Source organism: Nycticebus coucang, chromosome 11 (genome assembly GCF_027406575.1).
Source record: "Nycticebus coucang isolate mNycCou1 chromosome 11, mNycCou1.pri, whole genome shotgun sequence".
In the NCBI taxonomy this organism is placed as follows: domain Eukaryota; kingdom Metazoa; phylum Chordata; class Mammalia; order Primates; family Lorisidae; genus Nycticebus; species Nycticebus coucang.
The window spans coordinates 41,693,268-41,708,004 of NC_069790.1; the positions used below are offsets into that span (position 1 = coordinate 41,693,268).

General features: G+C 35.1%; 1 protein-coding gene across 2 annotated transcripts in view; it reads left to right on the forward strand.

Moving 5' to 3' along the window:
* SNX13 (sorting nexin 13) overlaps positions 1-14,737 on the forward strand; it is a 176,109-nt gene that overhangs the window by 97,605 nt on the left and 63,767 nt on the right. For both annotated transcript variants that reach the window (XM_053609451.1, XM_053609453.1), the window contains exons 10-11: positions 10,940-11,078; positions 11,544-11,632. In XM_053609451.1, the coding sequence (XP_053465426.1) occupies positions 10,940-11,078; positions 11,544-11,632 (228 nt within the window). The remainder of the gene's footprint in view (positions 1-10,939; positions 11,079-11,543; positions 11,633-14,737) is intronic.

The following is a 14,737-nucleotide window of genomic DNA, read 5'->3' on the forward strand; positions in this document are numbered from 1 at the left end:
TGGAATATGAGGCTGATTTAACATGTGAAAATCAAACATCATAAAAATATATCATGTTAACAGGGTGAAAGACACAAACCATGTGATCATCCCAATTGATGCAGTAAAACCACTCAACAAACTGGGAATAGAAGGAAATTATCTCAAAACAGAAAAGACCATATTTTTAAAAGCCTGCAGACAACATCATGCTTAATGATTGAAAACTCTTAAGGTCAGAAGTAAAGCAAGGATGTCTTCTCTTGCCACTTTTATGCAATACTGGAAGTTATTTAGCTAGAGCAATCAGGAAAAATAAAGCAATAAAAGACATCCAAATAGGAAAAATGAAAACTACAAAAATATTGCTGAAACTGATTAATGATGGAAGCACTAAATATTTGTGCGTTGGAAGACTTAATGTTTTGGCAGCATCTACCCCAAATGATCTGTATATTTAGTGCAATTCCTATCAAAATCCCAATGATTTTTTTGCAAAAATAGAAAAAACTATTCAAAAATGTATATGGAAACTAAAAGGACCGCCAAATGGCCAAAGCAGTCTTAAGAAGAAAGATAAATCAGAACACCTCACTCTTCTTGATTCCCAAAACTTACAAAGCTACAGAAATGTAAACAGTGTGGCATTGGCATAAATACATTTAGCACCTGTGGAACGGAATAGAGAACTCAGAAATAAATTCTTATGTATGTGATCAAATCTTCTGCATAGGCATGAAGGGTACACAACAGGAAAGGGTAGTCTCTTAAGCAAATGATTCTATGTTTTCTTAGATATGACACCAAAAGAACATAAAAACAGAAATAGAGAATGGGAGTTCATCAGGTTAAATACTGTCTGGCATGCCTGTAATCCTGGCCCTCTGGGAGGTTGAGGCAAGTGGATAGCTTGAGCTCACAAGTTCAAGACCAGCCTGAGCAAAAGTGAGAACCCTCTCTCTACTGAAAATAGAAAAACTGAGGCAGGAGGATTGCTTGAGGCCTTGAGTTAGAGGTTGCTGTGAGCTATGATGCTACGGCACTCTACCCAAGGTGATAGCTTGAAACTCTGTCTCAAAACAAAGACAAACTCTGTCACAAACAAACAAACAAACAAACAAAAAAAAAAAAACCCCCCAAAAAACCTGTCTAGTAAAGGCAACAACACATTCCCTGTCTGGAATGGGAGAAAATATTTGCAAGCCGTATACATGTATCTGATTATGTAAAGAACTCCTAAGCTCAGTAGCAGCTAAATAAATAAATAATTTTTAAATGGGCAAAACAAATTGAGTAGACATCTCTCCAAAGAAGTTATATAAATGGCCAAAAATTATATGAAAAGGTGCTAAACATCCCCAATCATGGAAAACCAAACCAAAACCACAGTGATGAGTGACTTATTATAACCATTTGGCTATTACAAAAAAATCCCCATTAATAAAGTGTTGGTGAGGATATGGAGAAATTGAAACCTTTGTGTACGATTGGTGGGAATGTAAAATGGTGCAGACACTGTGGAAAAGTTTGAAAACTCTTCTGAAAATTAAAAAGAGAATTACCATATGTTCTAGTAATCCCCCATCTAGGAATGTAGCCAAAAGAATTGAAAACAGGATCTAGAAGGGATATTTGCATACCCATGTTGATTGTGGCATTATTCATAGTAGCCAAGAGATGAGAGTAATCTAAGTATCTATCAACAGATGAATGCATAAAGAACATTTTCTACACGCATACAGTAAAATATTATGAAGTCTTGAAGAAGGACAACTATTTATGATACAATATGTGCTAAGTGAAATAGCCCATCACAAAAGATAATATTGCGTGATCCCACCCCCACTTTTTTGAGACAGTCTCACTCTGTCACCCTTGGTAGAGTGCTGTGATGTCATAGCTCGAAGCAGCTTCAAATTCTTGGGCTCAAGTGATTCTTGCTTTAGCCTCCCAAGTAGCTGGGACTATAGGTGCCGGGCATAGGACATAATGCCTGGGTATTTCTACAGAGGGGTCTCACTATTGCTCAGGCTGATCTTGAACTCCTGAGCTCAAGCAGTACACCTGCCTCGGCCTTCCAGAGTGCTAGGATTACAGGCATGAGCCACCACACTGCCCACTGATTCCCCTTATTAGGGATATGCAAGGTAGTCAAACTCTTAGAACCAGAAAGAGAAATGTTGATTGCCAGCGATTGGGAGGAAAGGACAAAGAGGTTTATGGACATAGAATTTCAGTTTTGCAAGATAAAGTTCCAGAGGTTTGTTAAGCAACAATGTTTTTATAATTTATAGTACTGTGCTGTATACTTAAAAATGTTTAAGATGGCAAATTTTACATTAAGCATTTTGACCACAGTAAAAAAAAAAAAGGAATAACCAAATAGTCTTCCAAAGTTGTGTTATAATTTTGCATTTCCACTAGCAGCGTTTGAGAGGATTTTTCCACATGTTGGTTAACATTTTGGTTAGCATTGTCAGCCTTTTAGGTTTTAACTTCTCTAGCCCCGGCCAAACTGCAACAAAAAAAAATAGCTGGGCGTTGTGGCGGGCGCCTGTAGTCCCAGCTACTCGGGAGGCTGAGGCAGGAGAATCGCCTAAGCCCAGGAGTTGGAGGTTGCTGTGAGCTGTGTGACGCCACGGCACTCTACCGAGGGCAATAAAGTGAAACTCTGTCTCTACAAAAAAAAAAAAAAAAAAAGAATATGAATTGATATTTTGTTGTGTTTAATTGCAGTTGCTTAATTACTGATGATATTGAACATCTTTTCATGTGATTATGAGCCTCTAAAATTATTTTCATAAATGCCCATTTCCTCCCTTCTCTTTTTTTATTGATATGTACAAGTGCTTTATTGGTTACATACAAGTGCTGAGATGTTCTTTGACAGATACATCTATTGCAGATTTTTCCCCGTAGGTTGTGGCTTGATTGTTTTCCTTTTTTAATGGTGTCTCCATGAAAACATCTAAATTTTGATGATGTCTTGTTTCTAAATTTTTCTTTTTAAGGCTATTATGTTTTGTGATTTCTCTAAGAAATCTTTGTTTACCTGAAGATTGTGTTTACCTTTATATTTTGTTCCATGATTCATTTTGATGTTTTTGTTATGTGGAATATTTTTGGAGTTTAAGTTCACTTTTTCCTGATACAGATATCTACATATTCTAGCACTATTTGTTAAGAAGACCTACCTTTTTCATAAAAATAATTTCCTTGGTACCTTCATAAAAAAATCAGTTGATCATAGTAATGAGTTTGAGTCTAATTTTAGACTCTGTTATTTTCCATTGATCTCTTTGTGTACTCACGTGCAAATACCATTCTGTATTTAGTTTTATAGTAGATGTTGAAATTAGTATGAGTCTTCTATATTTGTTCTTTTTCCTAAGATTGTTTTGATTATTCAACTCCTTAGCCTTTTCATATAAATCTGATAAACTTTTGAATTTCTACTAACTATAATTTTGATTGTGAATACATTAGATCTATAGATGAATTGGGGAAGAACTGACTTTCTTCAATATTTTGTCTTCTGATCTAGGAACATGACATAATATCTCTTGTATTAAAGTCTTTTAGAATTTCAGCATTGTTTTGTAGTTTTTAGTGTATAAGTCTGGTAGATCTTTCTTAAAATTTTCATAAGTATTTGATATTTTTGAGCTATTATAAATGTGTTTAAAATTTTTATTTTGCTATTACTTGCTACTAATGTTGAAATTGATTTGTTGATTGTATTTTGCAGCTTTATTGAGTTTATTAGCTCTAATAGTTTTTAGTAGTTAAAATCTCTAGTGATGACAGTTTATCTATTCCTCCCTATAAATTGTTCTTTTTAAAACAGCATATAATTAAATCTTGGCATTTTATCCAGCCTGATAATTATTTTAGTTCATTTAAAATTTAATATTTTTACTGTTATGGTTCTGTGTACTATTTTGTTCTTTTTTTCTTAAAAAAATTTTGTGTGTGTGTTGTACTTCAGTTTCCTTCTTTCTTTTCTTTTGGGTTAATTTAATAATTTTTAGTACAGACATACCTCGGAGATACCATGATAAGGGTTTGGTTCCAAATCACTTCAGTACAGTGAATGACACAAAAGTTTTTGGTTTTCCAAAAAGGAAAGTTATGTTTATACTGTAGGGAGTATAAGTACACAATAGCATTTTGTCTAAAGAAAAAAAGAACATACTTTAATTAAAAAACTTTTTTTGTGCTGAAAAATGCTAACAATTACCTGAGCCTTCAGCGCACTATAATATCTTTGGGTGGAGAGTCTTTCCTGGAGGATGATGGAGCAGGATGGTGGTTGCTGAAGGTTAAGGTGGCCATGAAAATTTCTGAAAGTAAGAGAACAATGAAGTTTGCTGCATCAGTTGACTCTTCTTTCATGAAAGATCTCTCGGTAGCATGGGCTGCTGTTAAATAGCATTTGACCCACAGTAGAACTTCTTTCAAAATTGGAATCATTTCTCTCTGAGTCTGCTGTTGCTTTATCAACTAAGCTTATAGAATAATCTAAATTCTTTGTTATCATTTCAGCAGTGTTCATAGCATCTTTACCAGGAGTTATGTTACATCTTATAAAAGCATTGTCTTTCATCATTTATAAGAATGAACTCATCTGTTCAAGTTTGATCACGAGATTGTACCAATTCAGTCACATTTTCAGCCTCCTCTTCTTTTTTTTTTATTGAAACATAATAATTATACATATTTATGGTGTAAGTGTGGTATTTGTATATATGTATACAATGCGTAATGATAAAGTCTGATTTTTTGAGTTACCTATTGCCTCAGACATTTGTTATTTCTTTGTAATGGGAATATGCCAAACCTTGTATTCCAGCTATTTTGAAATATGCAATAATTCATTGTTAACGGTAGTTACCCTACCATACTGTTGAATACTAGGACTTACCCCTTTTAACTGTTTTTTTTTTTTTTTGTATCTGTTAACCAACTCTTTTTGTTTGTTTTAATGTCCCTTCCCCCCATACCTCCAAACCTCTGCTAATACAATTCTACTCTACCTCCATGAGGTCAACTTTTTTAGCTTCCACATATGAGTAAGAACATGTATTATGTGCTTGGCTTATTTCATTTAACATAATGTCTTGCAGGTTCATTCATGTTGTTAAATGACAGGATTCTCTTTATTTTTATGGCTGAATAATATTCCCTTTTGTATATGTGCTACATATTTTTTTTTTTTTGAGACAGAGTCTCACTTTGTCACCCTCAGTAGAGTGCTGTGGCATCGCAGCTCACAGCAACTTCCAGCTCTTGGGCTTAAGCGATTCTCTTGCATCAGCCTCTCGAGTAGCTGGGACTACAGGCAACCGCCACAACGCCCAGCTATGTGCTACATATTCTTTATCCATTCATCTATTGATGGGCACTTAAGATTGTTCCCATATCTTGGCTATTGTGAATAGTGCTAGGATTACAGGCCTGAGCCACCATGCAGCCACCGTGCCTGCCTTTCTACTTTTAAGTACAGGTGTTTCTTGCTATAATTTCCTTTTTAGTACTGCTTTTACTATATTATCTAGGTTTTAGTATGTTTTGTTTGAATATTTGTTTCCAGAAACTTTTTCTTTCTTAATTTCTTTATTGACTCATTGGTCATTCAGACTCATGTTGTTTAATTTCCATGTATTTGTATTAGGTTACTAAGTATGAAATGTCTGATTTTCTTGTATGCTAAATGTAACAGTTGATATCACTGACATTTTGACACTTTTTTTTTTTAATTGCGAAGGCACACTCTCATTCTTCAAAAGCACATTTTGGCTTGTGATTATCTTTTAGAATGAATTCCTTTTTTAAGGACAATTTTTGTGAAACCATGGATAAGTCAAAAATTTGTATTATTTTTAAATGTGAATTCCATCATGGAATCAGTGTAGCACAGATGGCTCAAAGTATTAATGAAGTATTTAGAAAGGATGTGGCTCAAAGTATTAATGAAGTGTTTAGAAAGGATGTGGCTAAGGAATGCATCGTATGTCGATGGTTTGAGAAATTCTGTTCTGGTGATTTTAATCTTGAAAATGATCCATGCGGTGGCCTGGTACCAAGGTGGATAACGATGAGCTAGAAAGCTATAGTGGGAGTGAATCCATCTCAACCTGTGGGTGAGTAGCAGCAAGGTTTGACATTACTATTCCAATAATATTGAGCCATTCGAAACAAATCGGCAAGGTAAAGAAGCTGGGTAGATGGGTTCTCCATGAATAAAATGAGTGTCAGAAGAGAAATTATCTCAAAGCTTGCCTTTCTTTGCTGTCACAACATAAAGGTGAACCATTTCAATGAGAATGGCAATCACAAGTGTTCAGCACAATGATTGGATAAAGATGAAGTGCTGAAACACAGTATGTAACTGAATATTCATCAAGCAAAGCTAATGCTATCTGTTTGGTAGTCCAGCACTGGTGTTATACACTTTAGCTTCATGAAACCTGGTCAGTCGATCACAGCAGATGTCTACTGAATCCAAGTGGATGAAAATGATGAGGATGCTTATGATTAAGCAGCCAAGATTGGTCAATAGAGATAGGCCAGTCCTTTTGCAAGGCAACACTTGATCATATATAGCACATATACTGTTCAAATTACAGAAGTTGGATTTGGAAACTCTCTGTCATCCACCATATTCCCCAGACCTTGCGCCAACTGACTACCACTTCTTCCAGGCTTTGGACCATTTCTTGCGAGGAAAAATACTTAATTCTTGACAAACTGTGGAAAACACCTTTAGTGATTTCATCACTACCCTCTCTGGGCTTCTTCCTATCATTAGATGGCAAAACTGTGTTGACAGATAGTCGCATACTTTGATTAAAAGTACTACATCTTTGAAATGTAATAAACTAAACTTTTGATTTGAATCAGACATTACAGACTTAATGACCTAATGTAAATTATGAAGTTATTTAGGATCCACTTCAAATTCTCCTTTTCTTGCTATTTGACTACATCTGCAGGGTCTTCCTCAGCCGAAGACTTGAACCCCTCTAAAGTCATCCATAAGAGTTAAAATCGACTTTTTCCAAACTTTTATGCATGTTGATATTTTGACCTCCCCCATGAATCACCTCTTCATCCCTCTATGCCTTTATGGAATTGGAGAGAGTGAGGGTCTTGTTCTGTCTGCATTAGGTTTTGGCCAAAGGAAATGTGGCTGCATTGGTTTTTTATCCAGAGAATATAACTTTCTCCGTATCAGCAATGGGGCTCTTTTGCTTTTTTTTATCATTCATGTATTCAGTGGAATAGCACTTTTAATTTCCTTCAAGGCCCCTTTTTCTTTGCAGTCACAGTTTGGCTAACTTTTGGGACAAGACACTTGGCTTTTAGTCTTTCTCAGCTTTTGACGTGCCTTACTTAGTAACCTTAATCATTTCTAGGTTTTGATTTAAAGTGAAAGATGTGTGGCTCTTTTCTTTTGCTTGATCACTTAGAGGCCCTTGTAGATTTAGTATTTAGCCTAATTTCAATATTGTTGTGCCTTAGTGAATAGGGAGGTCTGAGGAGAAGGAAGGAGAGGAGTGGGTGAAATGGTTAGTTGCTTTAATTAACATTCAAAATGCACACAGCATTTATCAATTAATCATCTTACGTGAGTATGGTTTGTGGTTCCCTAAAACAATTACATTAGTAATATCAAAGATAATCACTTCTCTGCCTTTTGGCTAAGATCAAGTGTAGTAATAGCAAAGATCACAGATCACCATAAAATATACAATAATAATGAAAAAGTTAGCAATATTGCAAGAATTACCAAAATGTGACATAGAGACATAACATGAGCACGTGCTGTTGGAAAAGTGGCGCTGGTAGTCTTGCTCTTGGTAGGGTTGTTACAGACCTTCAATTTGTAAAAACTCAGTATTTATGCATTGCAATAAAGTGATACACAACATTTTAAGTACTTTTAAAGTGATACACAACATTTTAAGTACTTTTTAAATGTGCTTTCAACATTTTAAGTACTTAAATAACTTTCCACCTGTTCCTTAGAAATACTGCTGTTACTATTTCAGTGGTTGCTCTAGCAATTAGAATGTGCTTCTTTAATCATATTTTTAGAGCCAGCGCTTTATCACCTCATATAAAATCTGAAAAATGTTCACCAGGATCATTTTAATTACCTCCAATCCTTTTTTTTTTTTGTCAGCATGTTTTACATTGCATGCCTAATTTATCCTACAATGCAACCTTAACTGTTTGCAGTTAAACAGTCAGTTGTTTTTAAAGAAACTAAGAACAGAGAAAAATAACCTTGTTCACTAATCCAAAAACCATTTCCAGTTTTCCGTTTTTCTTTTCTTCTTTTTTTTTTATAGATTCATATTTTCATTTGCTGACATTTCTATTCATTCTGAAAAATTTCCTTTTGGATTCTGTGTATCATCGATTTGCTGGCAGCACCTTCTCTAAGCTTTCAGTGCTACCTTTATTTTAGTACAAAGTTTGAAGGATATTTTCTTTGGTTGTAGAATTCTGGGTTGACCGTTTTTTCTTTTACTACTTTTTTAATGTTTCATTGTCTCCCTACTTTCATTGTTTGTAATGAGAGTCAGCTTCCACATTATCATTTATTCCTTCTGTGTAATATGTCTTTTTTCAGAATTCTGTACTTTTATAATCTTCATTTCTTTGACATTTTATTGATAATAGGCAGTATCTCATGTCTGCTACTTTTCACATCTTCCTCTTGGTGCGTTGCTTAGTGTAAATTTTGTTGTCAGTTATATATTTTAGACCTTCTATAATATCCTCTACTGCTTTATGTCTTTCATTTTGTGATTTGCTAGGTGATACCACATCCCTGGTTAAATTCAATATGCTACTTTCTCCATCCTTTTCCTTAAGTAGCTAAATGTGGCTGTAGAAAAAGGTAAAGCTACACTGATCTCATTTGAAATTCATGAACACTAATCTCAAGTGTGCCTTTACTTTTGCCTTGCAGTAGTCATTATATGTTTTGTGTTTTATTTTCTGCCCCACTTTTCTGAAAAGATCTTTTATACTTCCTCTACTTTGACCTAACGCATTTTTTCACACCTTGACTCTTAGCTCATGACCCTACTTATTGCCTTACTGCAAAAATTTAGGTAATAGAGAACTTTAATAATGTATTCATCACTTGGATCTATGCACATATATTCTATATTTTCACCTGTTATTGTGAATGAAATAGCTGTGCGTGTAACTAAGGCGACTCCTTTACTTGTGCACTGTAACTCATCTCTTCTAGGCAGTTCAACTTAACTGCGTTGGCAGTTTTCTGCTTTGTCTTCTGTATCACCAATTTTTCACCTTCTGTAAGATCATTCTCATTAGCATACAGTGGTGCTATTCTTCCTCGTATTTTAAAAACAAAACGAGTCTTTGATTTTGCTGTTCCGTTTAGGCAGCATGTTATTTTCTCTCTTTTTGTAGTAAAACTTGATGACAAGGTTATACTTACTGGCTATCTCCATTTTTTTCTTCTTGTATCCCTTTGATAAAGTTTTCTAGGTTAAGGAGGATGATCTTTATTGTTTAATTTTATGGTTCTTCAATTCTGCTCTTTTTTTTTTTTTTAACCTGTGTGAAATATTTGACACAGGTTATCATTTTCCTTGCTTAAAACACTTCTTTTCCTGGCTTGTTTAGTGTGTGTGTGTGTGTGTGTGTGTGTATATATATATGTATTAGTATATATATATGTATTTATTTTTATTTTTTTTCCAAATTGGCCATCACTTTATATTTTTGGTGGATACTCTTGGAACCACGACTGGGATACTGGCTTTGGGTTCATACCCTTGCCAAAGCAAAGCTTATTTTCCCTTTCTTTGTAAAATAAAAATGGAAAGACTATGCTTTTAGGGATTATATCTATAGTTCATTAAAAGTAAAAATGGAAATGACCCTTTCTTGACTTATTATTTTTTTTTCCTATTTTTTGGCCTTTTCTGCTGTTCTTAGTATCTATTGTTGGTTCTGTTCTCTTTTCAATCTGTAATCAGTCTTAGTGATTTCATTGACTTTCATGGTTTTAAATGTCATCTGTATGTCTCTAACTTTGAAATGCATCTTGTCCTTCATATCCAAAAGCATATTTAAAAGCATATTTAATGTGTCCATTTGGATTTTTAATGGGATCTCACACTTAACATTGTCAAAACTGAGCATGTGATCTTTCCTTCCCTGCAAAAAACTAAAACCAAAGCAAACAAAAAGCTCTGTTTATATTCGCCATCTTGTTAAATGGACTCTGTTGATCCAGTTGTGAGGCCAACAATTGGTGTATTCTTATTCTTTATTTTGCACTCGTCTCTGATTTGTCAGTCAATTCTTTTGGCACTGTATTTTGTAAAATACTTCTTACCATAGAATATTTTCCAAAGCACTTCTTACCACATCTCCATTGCCACCATCCTGCTCCAAGGCACTCTGTTATCTTTCATCTGTGTTATTAACTGATCTTTCTTCTGTTTTTGACTCTGTCTTTATTCTGGTTTAAATAACAGCACAGTGATTCTGTTTATTCAGATCAGGGAGTTTTACTCTAGTAAAACCTTCTAGTAATGTTTGATATTCCTAATAGTAAAAGCCAAATCCCTTACTATACTACAGACTTTGCCTTTCATTACTGTCGGCCTTATCTTTTGCTCCTCATCTTCTTTTGCTCCTCATTATGATTTTTTTGCTTTCATCATTTTGAGCAGGCGCCTGTACTTTTTCAGCATGCTGTGTATTTTACTTAGGTTATTTTGTTTACACTCTATGACCCATCAGAATGTAAACGTCATGAGTCCAGGACTTTTATTTTTCTTTTTGTTATAAGCACTGGGTATGTAGCAAATGGTGCCTGACACACAGTAGGCACTCATGATTCAGCGTTCCTCTAAATAAATAAGTTCCCCAACAACCTGTTTATTTTTAATTTTCTTTTCAGATCCGTGATTCTAATTGCAACTATGAGGCCTTTATGAACATTATTAAATTGAGTGACAATGTTGGAGAGCTAGAAGCAGTCAGAGATAAGGCAGCTGAAGAATTACAGTATCTTAGATCTCTAGATACAGCTGGTGACGGTGAGCAATTCAGTAAAAATGTGTGTTCTTTAAGGGATGAGTATAACATCAAAACTAAGATTAACCTTAATGTCACTTTCTGCTCTTAGTTGTTTTCACCGTAACTAATCTTTCCCTGTTATGTTAACATGTTCTTCAAGCAGAAGCATTGTTTTCAGAATGTGAGACTGATTATTGCAATTATCCACAAAAATAATTGCCATGGTTTAATTTTAATTAAATAATTTAACTATATAATTTCAGATGGCTTTCACCGAATAAAATAATTGTCATATTGTGTATTTCGCAGTTTTTTTTTTTTTTTTTGTCGGGGCTGGGTTTGAACCCACCACCTCCGGCATATAGGGCCGGCGCCCTACCACTTTGAGCAACAGGCGCCACCTGCTATTGTGTATTTTGATAGTAAGTGCATGTTTATTCACAAATTATTGCTCTATAGCTCATAATCAATTTGTTTGCTTTTAGATATCAACACTATCAAAAATCAAATAAATAGCTTACTATTTGTAAAGAAAGTATGTGACTCAAGAATCCAGCGGTTGCAGTCAGGCAAAGTAAGTAAAGTACTTCTAAATTAACATTTAGTTACAAGAACTGAATAGTGATTAAAATGCCTAGTAAATGACAAGAAGTAGGATGCAGCACTTTGCAATAGGACTTTCAGAAAAGTTTTTCCTTACGCAATATACTATGATATATGTACTTGTTAAAACAATTCAAAGGGATTAATTAAAATACTGCCTGAAAAATGCTAAAGCAATTACAGATTTTATTTTATTCCTTTATTTATTGATTTATACATGTAGTATTTATTCAAAATTTAACATTTCTTGCATTTCTTGAATTGGGCACAATTTTACATAGTCCCAATAGACAAACTTTTCATGGAGCTTACATTTTTGTTACTGAGTCAAAAAATAAATCTGAGCAAATTGATATATAGTATCAGGTGGTGATATCGCCCATGAAAAAATAAGTAAAGCAAAGCTGGGTATAGAAAATGTCTTAGACTGGTGATATATATATATATATATATATATATATATATATATATATTTAATGTATGTACTTATATACGTATAAAATACATGCCAAAGTCACTGAGCGCCAGGCACTCCCAGAACCATGCACACCACCTCCCACCCTGTTGCTGGATCCCAGTGTGTCACACGCCGGAGCTGCTTACACAACCAGAACTCCCTAGCAGGATCAGCCCCAGAGGAACTACACAGGGTCACTCCCTGCAAAGATCCAGCAACAATAGAGTGATCCCGCTGGGGTCTAATCTTGGAGAGACACCTCCCCAACTCTGAGGATGGCCAGAGGCAAAATGGTGAAAAACAATCATGAGGCGAAATCAACAGAAAAACTCTGGCAATATGAATAATCAGAGTAGATCAACTCCCCCAAGGATCACTGGGGCAGATACAGCACAAGATCCCATGCACAAACAAATAGCTGAGATGTCAGAAATCGAATTCAGAATGTGGATAACAAATAGTATCGAATTAGAATTCCAAGCAGTAACCCAAAAGATGTCTCAAGAATTCAACGAATTCAAAGACCAAATGACTAAAGATTTTGACACATTGAGACAAGAAGTTGCAGCCCTCAAAGATCTGAGAAACACAGTAGAATCCATCAGTAACAGAATGGAGCAAGCAGAAGAAAGGATTTCTGACATTGAAGACAAAGCTGTCCAACGCTCCCAAACTCTCAAAGAGGAAGAGAAATGGAGGGCAAAAACAGATCACTCTCTCAGAGAGCTCTGGGATAATTCGAAGAAAACCAATGTTCATGTAATAGGGATCCCTGAAAGCGATGAAGTGGCTTCAGAAGGCACGGAGTCTCTTCTCCATGAGATTATGAAGGAGAACTTTCCAGGCATGCCAAGAGATTCTGAAATTCAGGTAGCAGACAGTTTCAGAACTCCAGCACGACTCAACCCAAATAAGACATCCCCCAGAGACATCATAATCAATTTCACTAAAGTTAATATGAAGGAGAAAATTCTGAAAGTAGCTAAACGAAAGAAAACCATTACCTACCAGGGGAAGAATATTAGAATAACTGCAGATCTCTCAGCTGAAACCTTTCAAGCTAGAAGAGGATGGTCATCGACTTTTAATCTCTTAAAACAAAATAACTTTCAACCCAGAATCCTGTACCCAGCTAAACTGAGTTTTATTTATGATGGAGAAATTAAATACTTCAATGACATTCACATGTTGAAGAAATTTGGCATAACTAAACAAGCTCTCCAGGATATTCTCAGACCTATCCTCCATAAAGACCAGCGTAATCCTCCACCACAAAAGTAAACCCACCCAGAAAATTTTGATCAAATTCCAACTTCCACAGTCACAAAAGGATTAAAAATGTCCACCGGACTCTCGAAAGACTTACCAATATTCTCAATTAATGTGAATGGTTTGAATTGTCCTCTAAAGAGGCACAGGTTGGCTGACGGGCTACAAAAACTCAAGCCAGATATCTGCTGCATACAAGAATTGGCATCTTACATTAAAAGACAAATATAGACTCAAGGTGAAGGAATGGTCATCTATATTCCAGGCAAATGGAAAGCAGAAAAAAGCAGGCATTGCAATCCTGTTTGCAGATGCAATAGGCTTTCAACCAACCGAAATAAGGAAGGATAAGGATGGACACGTCATATTTGTTAAAGTTAATAGTCAATATGATGAGATCTCAATTATTAATATTTATGCACCCAACCAGAACACACCTCAATTTATAAGAGAAACTCTGACATGAGCAACTCGATTTCCTCCAGTTCCATAGTAGTTGGAGATTTCAATACCCCTTTAGCAGTGCTGGATAGATCTTCCAAAAAGAACCTAAGCAAAGAAATTTTAGATTTAAACTCAACCATTCAATATCTGGACTTAACAGACATCTACAGAACATTTCATCCCAACAAAACTGAATACACATTCTTCTCATCAGCCCACGGAACATACTCCAAAATCAGCCACATCCGAGGCCACAAATCTAACCTCAGCAAATTTAAAAAAATAGAAATTATTCCATGCATCTTTTCAGACCACCATGCAATAAAAGTTGAACTCAATAACAACAGGAACCTGAATACCCATACAAAAACATGGAAGCTAACCAACCTTATGCTGAAGAATAGATGGGTTATAGATGAGATTAAGAAGGAAATCACCAAATTTTTGGAACAAAACAACAATCAAGACACGAATTACCAGAACCTCTGGGGATACTGCAAAGGCAGTCCTAAGAGGGAAATTTATAGCACTGCAAGCCTTCCTCAAGAAAATGGAAAGAGAGGAAGTTAATAACTTAATGGGACATGTCAAGCAACTGGAAAAGGAAGAACACTCCAACCCCAAACCCAGCAGAAGAAAAGAAATAACCAAAATCCAAGCAGAACTAAACGAAATTGAAAACAAAAGAATTATACAACAGATCAATAAATCCAAAAGTTGTTTTTTTAAAAGATGAATAAAATAGATAAACCTTTGGCCAACCTAACCAGGAAAAAGAGTAAAATCTCTAATTTCATCAATCAGAATGGTAACGATGAAATAACTACAGATCTCTCAGAAATTAAAAAAAATCCTTAATGATACTACAAGAAACTCTACTCTCAGGAATATGAAAATCTGAATGAA